The sequence below is a fragment of the Epinephelus fuscoguttatus genome, linkage group LG6 (genome assembly GCF_011397635.1).
Source record: "Epinephelus fuscoguttatus linkage group LG6, E.fuscoguttatus.final_Chr_v1".
NCBI lineage: Eukaryota > Metazoa > Chordata > Actinopteri > Perciformes > Serranidae > Epinephelus > Epinephelus fuscoguttatus.
This window is the reverse complement of record NC_064757.1, coordinates 3219878-3232714: the sequence shown is the minus strand read 5'-3', so window position 1 is coordinate 3232714 and position 12837 is coordinate 3219878. Positions and strand designations below refer to the sequence as shown.

General features: G+C 39.8%; 1 protein-coding gene across 1 annotated transcript; it reads right to left on the bottom strand.

The window, feature by feature from the left end:
- Nucleotides 1–2252: 2252 nt before the first annotated feature.
- Nucleotides 2253–12578, bottom strand: ccn1l2 (cellular communication network factor 1, like 2). The gene is made up of 5 exons (XM_049578818.1): nucleotides 12281–12578; nucleotides 11925–12138; nucleotides 4919–5272; nucleotides 3888–4090; nucleotides 2253–3620 (listed from the first exon to the last, which is right to left on the bottom strand). The coding sequence occupies exons 1-5, from the start codon at nucleotides 12344–12346 to the stop codon at nucleotides 3318–3320; spliced, it is 1140 nt and encodes a 379-aa protein (XP_049434775.1). The 5' UTR covers nucleotides 12347–12578; the 3' UTR covers nucleotides 2253–3317.
- Between the last annotated feature and the right edge of the window lie 259 nt (nucleotides 12579–12837).

Sequence of the window (12837 nt, the reverse complement as noted above, 5' to 3'; positions counted from 1 at the left end):
ACTTTTAGCCACATGTTGCATTTTTTGCAATCACTGAAATATCTCAGCAACTTGTGGATTAAATTCTGCAGCACATATCCAGATTAATTTGTTGATGCCCTGACTTTTCTTTTAGCGCCATCCTATGGCCAATATTTTTATTTGTCCAGTACTTTGGTTTATGTCCCAATAACTTCAAAATCAATGACATTTCTGCTTTGTAGCAAATGTTACCATACCAGCATGTTATTGTGACCAAAGTAAAGTAGTAGTAGGGCAAGTAGGGGATAAGGGTTCTGCCTGAACCCACCCTTAACCTGGGCTCCCCAGGACTGATTATAAGCTTTAGGTCAACACACAGATAAGTGTAAAAAGAAAATGTTAGTCAGAGACGTAGCATCAAGTGCAATTGTATAAGGTCTGTCAGTCTGTCTGTCTGTCTGTCTGTCTGTCTCTGTGTATATGTGTATATATATATATATATATATATATAAAGATATTAAGAATTACAATAAAATAGCAGTTTATTGTTTAAAAAAATTAAAGTAAAACCTAGATACTCAGATTTGAATTGGCAGTATTTTGACCCAAGATGTAATGCTGGTTCTGGACTCTGAAATGACATAAAGAGAAATTATTACTCTGCTAAAAAAATGTAGGCCTAATAAATAAAACAGGCTGTCTGTTTGTGAACTTACCCGTATCCAAACCTACTCTAGCATGCTCCCCGCAAATCACGCACTACACACACATACACACTCACCGCAAATAACCACCCAAGTGTTGTGGGATACTTTATCAGCACAGCAAAACAGGTGACCAGCCACAGAGAGAGTACAGCCTGGATTTAAAAAAAACAAACAGAATAATTAAATCACAGAAACAGCATTAAAAACATTGGGAAAAAGAGGCACAGTAGGTTCAAAATTTACAGAAATCAGTACCACAAAATATGTTTAATAGGTATTCAGTGCTGGCTTTAGCAGAGACTATGCAGGTGTCAATGGGCGGAAAATAAGAGGAGCCTGCTACAGTCTACCCCCAGTTTTTGTATCAGTGACCCATCAACATACAACAAACACATACTAAACAGGCTGATTAGTTCCAGGGCATAAAATATGCCATAGCCATACTGCTAATGCCAGGTGATCTGAGAGAGCAGCAGCCCTTATGCCTCTCCCATTGTCATAGTCACTTGCTACTTCGCCTCACATCGCCTGTGTCTCAGCCAAAAAGTTGCGCATGAACACACCACAAAGACTATAAAGTGGATAAAGACAAACAATCTTACCCAATGTAAGAAGTTTGTTTTTAACTCACTCCCTTTTGAATTTAACTCTTTATTTACTTCACTTACATTTATTTTCTGAGCTGTACCGTAAATCAGAGTGATTTCATGCACCAATGGGCTCCACCGTTGCCACCACAGATTCAACTTGCTGAATAGGTCAAAAAAAAAAAAAAAGCTGACGGGGGTCTACAAGGGCCAACAGTGCAGAACACATCGCACCAACTAGGGTGACTATTGGCTGATTGTTGACTTGGCATGTCGGGCCCTTAGGCTCATTTTAATTTTCTCACTTCACTCCAAACCCCAGCAGCTATAGCCTGAAAACTAATAAGAAAATTCACAAAATATTATATAACACAATGGTTAAAAAAAAAAAAAAAAAAAAAAAAATCAAATGAGTTAGTCCCCAAACTTTGCTCCCTCTGGTACATGCTGACTGTTGCAGTTTGATATAATGATTTAAGCAGTGACTGGTTAGAGAAGCTGGTTTGTGAACTAAATGTGGAAATCTCCTATTTTATAGTGATTGGTTGTCCAGTACCCTCTGGTTGGTCTATTCCCGAAGTGGACTTTCCAGTGAGTTACCCACAACACTAAAACAAATACTAAAAGTGCAACAACTGCAACACCTCTTTATACATTTACTTAAATCATTAGCCAAACAATAAGACACTAGGTCGATAAGTTTTTATTTGATGTGCAGGAGTTTACAGACAACAACATCCGATTAACATGTGTCGCATGTCTTAAATATATAGCATCTTTTTATTACTTAAAATAAAGCATTGTATGTACACTGTGAAGGACACACAAGAAAAAACAAACTCACACCCCGAAAAATGAGGTGATCCTAGAAATAACCACTCCACAGCTAAGAGTGAAATATGTATACTCATGCTTTCATGTATATACTGTAGAATCATGAGCACATTCTCTGTAAATTCTCACTTGTAGAAGTTTCTCATTATTCAAACATGCAAATACACACACACACACACACACACACACACATACACACACACACACACACACACACACACACACACACACACACACACACACACACACAATCAATGCCACAACCAGTACATGTGTAGGAAATGCTGTATCACAAAGGACGGGCAATAAAGAACACATAGCCCTCATTGTCATTGATAGTGAATATGTCTTTTGTCATCTTTCTTCCTTATTGTTGAAAATGCATGTCATAGTTCCCATCATTTCTCTTAAATGTTCTCAATTACTGTTCTAACAAATCTTTTGTGAATGACAAATTGTCACATTGCCCTCTGTGGAGAGGACACAACATAACTATTACATAAAAGGAGTTTCAGTGAAAGCTCTCTGCCAGTGCTTGAACACAGCAGCAAACTGCAGTGTGTTGTCCTCAGTGCTGCCTGGTACAAGAGAAGTAACACTCTTCTAGCATTAACAAACTGATGTAATTTAAAGTGCAAGCGAGTGTATTGCCTATTTGGGGGGAGGGCGTGCTGACAGAGAGTAAGGTGGTGGGTTCAAGGAGGGAGAGGTGCCGAGTCTTTGTACAGCATGCCAGGTATGGATGTATTATTGGATCTGGATACCAAGATGGTGCTTATTCAGTCCAATTGCCTTGCTGCATGCATACATCAAAAATATTTCTAGCTTGCAGTGTATGCGGCCCACTGAATCTGCGCAGTAGTGTGTTTTTGCTGGCCATGCCCATCAGTTTCTGCTCAGCCCATAGACTTTACATTGTGATGAAATCGCAGACTTTTAAATAGTTCTTCCCGGCTGGTGGAAATTTTTATACATATATACCTTCATGGATCAAAAACTCTTAATAGAAAGAGTCATAAGTGGCCTTGTTTGCAGTTTGAGGTGTTCTGTCAACAGTTTTCCAGACTTCTCCCAAATAATGGTGGTCAGTGGGGAAAATTATGTTTTGGGTGGCAGGAGATTTTTTGCTGCAATACTGCGAGTGGCCACTGGGAAAAATTGGAATCAAGGCTGAGCAGCGTTCCTGGGAGCCGGGTGCCAGCTCAGGACTGGGCATGACGAGTCAGCCTCAGTGTCTGAAGGTGTGGATGTCATTGTGAAGTGTGACTGAAGGGCTGGAGGGCCTGCTGTGTACACAACACCTTGTATTGCAGCTGCAGCGCTGGATCCACATCATATTACTGTAGAAGCTCTCTCCATCAGGGCAGTGGAAGTGGAGCAATACAGTGCGGGAGAGGGAGGGTGTGCAGCAGCGGTCGTCGGTGCAAGCCCCACAGGTACGAGGGCGGTACTGCTGTGTTGTCGAGCATCCGGCGAAGGTGATTCTGACCGGTTCCTGGGGGCGGACAGTTCGCTGACACTTCTTCCCTTTCTGGATGACAGAAACAGAGCCACCATCAAAACAACATCATGAAACTCCTGTTTAATTTTTATCAAGGAACAATGCAGCATTTGATGATTTCACTTTGCATTTTCCATACTATGTTAGAATTCCTAAGGACTGATAAATATAGCATCATCATCTCAAGGCTGAATCACCACCAGTACTGGACTGTTCAAAGAAATTGAGATGAGCTCGTAATGCAATATCCTTTACATCCCACTAGTATTTTATGTTTATCTCCATTTCTTAGCATACCTTGCTAGCTACAGGAAGCTGCAGCCCACATTGCCAGATCTGGCACAGTCTGGTTTCTCTGACCAGTCGACAGTCTGGGTTATTATTGGTCACTCGACTTGAAATGCCCATTCCACATGTGGTGGAACACTCAGTCCACTCTGTAGTTTGTGGGAAACAGCTGGATTTAAGTAACACCTCAGACATGGGGATGGAGACCATTTCTGAAACAACAAAAAACAAAGGCAATGAGTTACAAGCATAGTATATAGTGTGTTTGTTAAATTAAAAAAAAAATGTCATGCATTTTCAAAGCTCATGAGATATTTTTTTGCCCCAGCACTGGAAGAACCTGAGGATAGAGGTGTTAGTTGGTTGTTTTGTTTTCCCACACTTGGGTCCTGAGGAGGATATCTCAACAACTAAACGACATATTTTCATGAAATTAGTCGTGGACAATTATGTTCACCATAGGATGAATCACAAAGATTTTGGCAACCACATGACCTTAACTGTAGTGTTAATACCAGGTCAAAATCTTCACTTCTACAGTAGAAATTACTTACCCTTCTGTGTTGAGTTTGCATGTTCTCCCTGTGTCAGCCCTGTGATAGTCTGGTGACCTGTCCAGGGTGTACTAAAAATATCAGCTTTGTATAATAATGATTATATTATGATTATTATTATTTAATTTCATTTAAGTCATAAGTTAAGCCAAAAAAAAATCTCTGAACTGGAAACTGAAATGAATATATATCTGTATATATTTCTGATGGAATGTTAGAGTAATGACGTGGTAAATCATGTAATTAGAGCTAAATTCAATTGTTTGTCAGAAGCTAAATATCTCTCTAACACCAGTTCAAGATGGATTCCAAAGCAGTTTTCACAGGATTTGTTTAACCATATTGTGGAAAATGTTGTGTTGAGTGATTCTGACACGGTTTGGCCCATCTCATGCACATCGACATGAAAAATTCTCCCTCAGACCATATTTTGGGATGGTGGTGGGCACCAAAAAAAGCATCGCTGGGATACACTGTGATGTTTACCTCTGAACGTGGCCCCTCTGGTGGCAGCTGGGTGTGGCTGGGCCTGCAGCAGGGCACTGATGTGGTTCGGAAGGAGTTGTCTGTCTGACAGGAAGGTGTGTGTCAGCTTGTCTGGCTCCTCACTGATGTGGTTGTCGTCGTCACACACCCATTTCTCACAGCAGCTGCCCTTTGGCCTGGCAAGCCGGGGCCGCGAGCAGCGCCAGTCGGGCAGGGGCACTTGGTGAGGACAGAGGGGCATGCAGCCCACCACCCTGTCCATACAAGTGCACTGGTGCTGGCAGTTGGGCTGGAAGTCCTCTCCGTGTTGGTACACCTGCCCGTTGAACTCGCAGGGCAAACCCTGGGCCTCAGCTGTTAACATGCATATACAAAACATAGAAACACAGCTGTAAAAAGAGACCTGTGGACTTCATAGAGGAACACAGTTGAAAAACTGTGTTTGTACACAAACACAACACAGCCTGAATCAAACTGAGAAAATAAATATATTTCTAAAGAGGAATATTTCATGATTTCATGCTTTTTGAGCAATTTAAGGAAATACAATCTGTGCAACAGAAATATCATTCCTGTCGGTCCCTACTGTAATCAAACTCCAAAACCCTTGGACGAGACATTTCCCATGATGCAAATTCATTCACTACACCTCTTATTCGACCCTCCCTGGCTGGAAAACGTCCACATCTTTTAAAATTTACACCTCCAGTTTATCACACAGATTTTCTGGTTAAGTTTTGTTTCCTCCAGAATAACCCTGATGACATCACTGGGATTATTTTCACTGACTGCTCCTGGAGACCTTAACATCCGTTTCCAAAGGCTAAGTAGTGCTTCCCAGTAGTAGTGAACTGATCGTCATATGTTAAATCCAATCCAATCCAATCCAATCCAATCTGAGTGTTCCTTAAAGGGAAAGATTTTTTGAAGTGGGTTTGTATGGGGCACTTAACCATAGTCAATGTATAACCTACAGTAGATGTCTGTCAGTACACCCCCAGTTTGTAAAAGTGCTGGTGTCCAACAAAGAAGCTACACAATGCACTGCTGTGGAGGGGTCAGCAACAAAACATAATTCAGCCATCTAAAAAAATCCCGTCCAAAAAAATCAATATCAGTTTAATTGTACGTTATATTGACAGTATTTTTTACTGTCTCTTCCCACCAGACAGCCCTTTCTGACAGGGGACGGCTTCAGTTCCCCATCTACGCTCTTGTCAAAGCCACCAGACTCCACTGACAAAAACAGTCATTTGAGAATGCTGAACATGGGAGCTGCTTGTCTTGCACTGCCTCAATCAGTTATTTTGTTACTTACACTAAACTATATGACTCTATGGTTGCTTCTATCCTTTTTTATGCAGCAGGAGTGTGGGGCGCTGAGGAGGCTGCCGAATGCAAAACTATTCAGAATAGAGCTTTGAGGTGCTTCCTTGGGGTGCATAAGTACACTACTAAGTTAGCTATTGAAGGAGATACAGGTTGGGAAAGTTGTTTGGCAAGGCAGAGATGTGAGATGATCAGGCTGTGGAACCGCCTAACTCACCTGCCAGAGGAGAGGTTAACAAAAAGTATATTTAATTGGAATAAAGTACACAACCATGCATGGATCAGAGAGATATCTTCAGTTTTTTCACTCTTGGATTTAAATGCACATTTTATGAATAATTTACAGTGTAATTTAAAGGTGGTCAAACAGAAACTGTCATTGTTACACCAACAGCAATGGAAGGTGGATATTTGGAAAAAAGCAAAACTGAGAAACTATATTCAGATTAAAAGTGAGTATTCCACCGAACCTTATGTTTCTTTTAATTTAAAGAAAGGACAGAGGTCCCTCTGTGCTCAACTAAGAGCGGGTGTTTTACCCTTGGCAGTTGAGGTAGGTAGGTATAAAGGTATTCCTGAAGAACAGCGATTGTGTGTGCTTTGTGACCTAGGTGTTGTGGAGGATGAATTTCATTTTGTGTTTCATTGTCCACTTTATCATGGTTTAAGAAACATTTTATTTGAAAAGATCCAGGTAAAGAATCCTGATTTGTTTTGGATATCTGAATGTTCTATGTTATGTTGGCTGTTTAAGGAAGAAGTGTTTACTTTAAGTAAGTTTTTGGAGAAGGCATGGCAGCTACGAAGGAGAACTCTGTATCCATAAGCCGCATTCCGAGTATATTGACTGTATCCTTTTTTGGCTGTCTTGGATTGTAATATGTGTATTTTAAGTGAGTGTCTTGTAAGCCCGTGCGGGCTGGGCACCCTGGTGTGCAGGACACTTTAATAAATTTGTAACTAACTAACTAACTAACTAACTACTCATTGTCATTGTGTGACTTTGGTGAACCCAAACTAAACCTTATAAATGCCAAAGCCACACAATAACACAAACAAAATAATAAAAGAGGCAGTAATAGACCAGCAGCTCCTGTGTTAAATGTTAAATCAGTGTTTCTCTCAGTAGAGTCTGGCTGTGAATAGAACGATGAAACAGCTTCATTTTTTTTCAGTTAGAGATTACTGTCTGACATTAAGGTAAAGCAGCAAAAATACTCCCAGTATAGCATACACTTAAACTGCTATTAATTTTCTTAGGTGGGACATTTTTAGGTGGCTAAAACACGTTTTGCTGCTGCTGTCCACAGCAGTACATTGTGTTTCAAATAATTTATTTGAAGCATTCATGGAGGTATCACAACATTTATACATAATTTAAAGTGGCTTTACATCACATTCTTTCACGTCAGAGCGCAACATCCGCTGCCAACCTCAAATAAGACTGCTTTTGCCATGCTTCTTCTTTTTTTTTTTTCCCTTCCCTGTACAAACAAACAAACACAAGAGGACGATAAGGAAACATTAATTGGTGATACTTGTATGTCACCTAAAAAATGTCCTTGCAAACAAGCAAAACAGAAACACAAAACAACAACATCATAAAAGGAAAATACACCAAAAAGCAGACCCACAGGTCATAACAAACTTCATTCACACCCCTATCGGCCCCACCCACCCCTCCCCACCCTGTCTCAGACTAGAGTTAAAATTTGTTTTCCTTTTTATTTCCTGTAAGGTATGAGATTAAAGGTTGCCAGATTTTTTCAAATTCATTTTGTTTATCTTTAATAATAAATCGGTGTATCGGTCAGTTCTATGAGCCATAACTTCAATGTTGAGGCAGCTTCCTTTTTCCAGTACAACAAGAGCCGTTTCTTAGCTATAATGAGTCCATATGACAAAAGTCTTTGTTGTGCCCATTTCAACTTTTTCATCTCTGTCGCTATGCTCAAAATTATTAAAACTGGATCTGGGTCTATCTGAACATTTAATATCTTTGCAAAAAAAAAAAAAAGATCTCAATTCCAATAAGTTTGTATTTTATGACAGAGAGCAAAACTGTGCAGTAAGTTACCTTCTTCTGCCTTACATAGAGTAATGCAATCTATGTGTAATTTTAAACTGTATTAAACAGTGGCGTGCATTTATCGAGCAAGTGTGAATGTAAGCTAGACTCTCATTCCGTATGTTGTCTTTTATTTGGATACCTAGTTCTTTTTCCCACTCTGCTTTTACAGCGATTGTAGATGGGCAACTCATATCTTGTAATGTATCGTAAATATATATTTTGTTTTTTATATATTGTTGATTGAACCCCAGTAGACCCTTTCAAACATTCATCCGATTTATCTGGTTTGGCATTTATGAACTGGGGAAGATGTACTTTCACATAATCTCTAATTTGAAAGAATCTGAATTGTTGACTTTGCAGCAGATGATATTTCTGTTGAAGTTGAGAGAAGGATACAAAAGTGCCGTTTATATACAAGTCTCCTATATTACGTATCCCCAGCTCTTTCCAGATGCTGAAGGACCTGTCTAAATTAGATGGACTGAAAGAGGGATTTACTGATATCGGCAACCGAAAGGACATTTTTCTTAGTTTAAAGTATTTTGATATCTGTTTCCAGGTCTTCTAGGACTGTATTATGTATCATGGGATTATATTTATAATATGTTTTATCAAGAGGAACTGGAGATAGAATAACTGCACCGACAGAGTATGGCAGACAGTCTTCTCCCTCCATTTTCAGTTGCTCTGAAAGCAGAGCAGTATCATCTAACCAAGATGCAATAAGACGGATAATTGAAGCCCAGTAATAATGCATAAAATTAGGCAGAGCAAGTCCTCCATGGAGCTTATGTTTGCAGAGATATTCTTTCTTAATTCTATGGGATTTATAGTTCCATATGAAGGGAAGAATTATTGTATCTAGCCTCTTAAAGAAAGATTTGGTGAAAAAAAATTGGTATATTTTGGAAGAGATAAAGTAGTTGTGGAAGAAAAACCATCTTAATTGTATTTATCCTCCCTACTAATGCATTTGGAAGTGTCCTCCAAAACTGAATACTGTCCATAAGTTTATCTATTAACGGAAGAAGGTTCACCTTAAATAATGAATCATACTCTTTAGTAATCACATTTCCCAAGTAAGTGAATTTTCCTGTTGTTATTTTAAATGGAAGTGATTTGAGCCAACCATGATCCTCCATTTGTATAGGCATCAGCAAACTTTTACACCAATTAACTCTATATCCAGAAAAGTTACCAAATTAATTAATTACGGATAATGTTGAGGGTATTGTAGTCTTCGGTTGAGATACATATAACAAAATATCATCCGCGAATAGTGATATCTTGTTTACAGTATGCTCTGTGTCATAACCATGTATATCTGGATGGCATCGAATGGTCTCTGCAAGCGGCTCCATCACTAAAGCAGATAATGAAGGGCTAAGTGTGCACCCCTGTCCAGTACCTCTACATAATTTTAACTGAGCAGATAATGTCTGATTTGTCAGTATCCTTGCAGTGGGATTACTATACAGTAATTTATCCATCCATCAACACACAAAGTCTTGAGCTAAAGTTTTAGTTAGAATTTTTTGGTCCGTGTTCAATAAAGAGATGGATCTGTAAGAGCCAACTTCTTCTAATTTTTTTCCTTTTTTTTGGTAAGAGAGTTATAATAGCTTCATTCAGGGTTTGCGGCATTACACCGTCCTTAAATGCCTGTTTATACATTCTAAGCAAATAGGGAGCGAGTCGCCCACTAAACTTCTTATAAAACTCATTCCCTAGTCCATCCGGACCTGGACTTTTCCCATTTGACAGACTCAATTGATTTTATAAGTTCTTCACAAGTAATCTCCCCATTTAAACAACTACGATCATTATCATCTAATTCTGGTAGTTTGCATGAATCTAGAAAGTTCTACATATCGCCTGTCTTTATGTGATGTGTGGAGTATACTGTTTTCAGATTTAATTCTATGGATGGTTCTATCATTTTCTATTTTACGAAGCTGCCTTGCCAACAATTTTTGAGGTTTATCTCCAAATTCAAAGTGTTTTTGCTTCATAAAGGTACAGGTTTTGCAGATTTTTTGTGATAATAACTGATTGAGTTTATACTTGAGGGATGAAATTGCATTGTATTTTTCTGGAGACGGTTGTTGAACATTATCTGCATCCATTTTCCTTATTTGATTCTCCAACTCCAATTGCTCAGCATTGTCACATTTTTTCTGAAAGGACTGAAAGGAAATTATACACCCCCTCACATACGCTTTGAAGGTTTCCCATAACAGTGTAAGAGAAATGTCATTGTTATCATTACTTCAAAAAATAGTGATATATGTGATTCTAGATATTTGCAGAAGCTTTGATTATTGAGAAGGTGAGAGTCAAATCTCCATTTCCTTTTTTCTCCCACTGATTCATATTTTTTCATAGAAAATGAGACTGGAGCATGATCTGAAATAATGATATTGTGAAACTTTATATTATGGATATGTGGCAGTATTTTCCCATCTACCAAGAAATAAGCGATCCTAGAATAAGCATTATGCACTTTGGAATGGTGACTCAGTTGAGAGATTTTGAGCACCTTGAATATATTATGCAATATTTCATAGGCTGACCAAACGTCCTCTTTTGCCCGAAAATGTCCACTTTTCACGTCCTGTCCGGGGCATCCGGGGGGTGTTTATAAATTGATGATAATGCCCGGTTTTCCTTGTGTGTGTGTGTGTGTGTGTGTTAGAGTGCGGCACGGGCCGCATATTTCTGTCCGAACCCGACAGTCATTCTGTTTTGTCATGTCCGAAACCGAACCGAGCCCGACATTATTTAATGACCAAAGCACTGAGTTTGTGTCACACAGTTGTTATGGTTACAGGCTATTTAACAGGCTGGGTGCTCCGCGGAGAGGGAGACCTCTGTGTTTGAGACGGGAGCGGGTGGCGGGAGGTCCAAGGCTTCCAGCAAGGGAAGAGGGAGAAATATAACAAAGTAAGATAAAATAGGAAAAACCTGTTTCCCTCTTTTATTATATTTTCAGCATTTAATCAAAACAGAGGCGGGAGGTCCGAGGCTTCGAGGCAATGTGTGTGTGTGTTCTGTTCAGGTGTTGTCATGTAAATAACACTCCCCAAGCAATAAACAGGACAGATAGGATTTTATTTATTTTTACACTACATTTTCACTGAAAGCTGACTGAATCCAACCCGAGCCCGAATACAATTTATACATTTTTGACCGAACCCAACGTCGGGCTCGGATCAGGTAGCCACACTCTAGTGTGTGTATGTGTCCCCTATCTATCGGGACCTATCTGAATTTCTGTCTTTGAGAGATATTATTTTGTAATATAACTGAATTTTCTATCCATACATATAAACTTTAAATATATTAAAATTGGCATCTTTGAGTAAAGTGCGAGTATCATTTAAGTAGGCTATTTTGTGGCCGGGCTGAGTGTCCTCTTTTTTGGAAATCAAAATATGGTCACCCTAATATTTCACAAGACACAAATACACAAAAACATTAAATATTTGCTGCTTCATTATAACATCAACATATGGGCATGAAGTCCATAGCTGTTTTTTTTTTTGTTGTTGTTTTCATTTTAGTTTAACAGTGTGCCTCACTCAGTCCAGCCGTGGCCCTCACCTCGACACAGTCCTCGCTCAGGGTCTCCTCCAGCCCCCAGATGGCAGTGTAGCTCCTTGATGTGATCACAAGGTTCAGTGGCACTGCAGTCCTCATTAAACTGCCGAGCACAAACTTTACAGCAGCCACAGTGGTCGGTCACCCAGCTGACGCCTGGTGGGCATGGCTGGGGCGAGGTGCTGCAGGAACACTCAGAAGGGCACTTATTCTCTGCCTGGGGAAATGGGTCAGAGGTCAGCTCAGGATGTGTCACAATGGGTGGATGCAATTTTAAAATTCAAATTCAAATCAACAGGAAATTTCAGAAACAGAAGAGAAGGTTTAAAAGTAAGTGGCCACAAGTCACAGCAACTCACCATTACTGTAGCACTGCCAAGCACAAACAGGGTGGAAATGGTGTGGTGCAGAACAGGGCTAAGCATCCTGATTACAGCAGATGAACAAAAAGAGAAACTGGTAAACCCTCTAAAGGAATAAAAAATTGTAGAAGTAAGAAGTTGTTTAGATCATTCATCCAGAGTCCCTAAAGATAGGAAGTCTTGTCAGCTCCAGGATAAAATCCACAGTTCAGAGTCTGTGCACAGAGAGGTACACCCTTCTGCTCTCTTGCTCTCCTACAGTGTCTTGTTGTCAGCACAGATCGACACAGCTCAGCTCCACTTCATAGAGAGGTCTCCCTGTGTGCGACCTGTACTTATAGACACATATGTCCCCGCCCCGCTGTGATATCATAGACTCTCCTCTCAAGACAAGGGGAGAGTGTCTACAGGGAGGTGGGGAAGATTCTGTTGGTGTGAAATATTGATATAGACATGCTCAAATCACTGTGTTATTGTGGACATGTGGCCTCAGGGATGTGAAGTTGTCAAAATGAATGCAAGAGACTAATCTTTGGTGGTAGTGACTGGTATAC

Coding starts and splice junctions, on each gene's coding strand:
- ccn1l2 (XM_049578818.1), bottom strand. CDS start 12,346: ATGCTTAGCCCTGTTCTGCACCACACCATTTCCACCCTGTTTGTGCTT. Junction 5,273..11,924: donor TGAGCGAGGACTGTGTCGAG/GTGAGGGCCACG, acceptor GCATGTTAACAG/CTGAGGCCCAGGGTTTGCCC. Junction 3,621..3,887: donor AGCTTCCTGTAGCTAGCAAG/GTATGCTAAGAA, acceptor TCTGTCATCCAG/AAAGGGAAGAAGTGTCAGCG.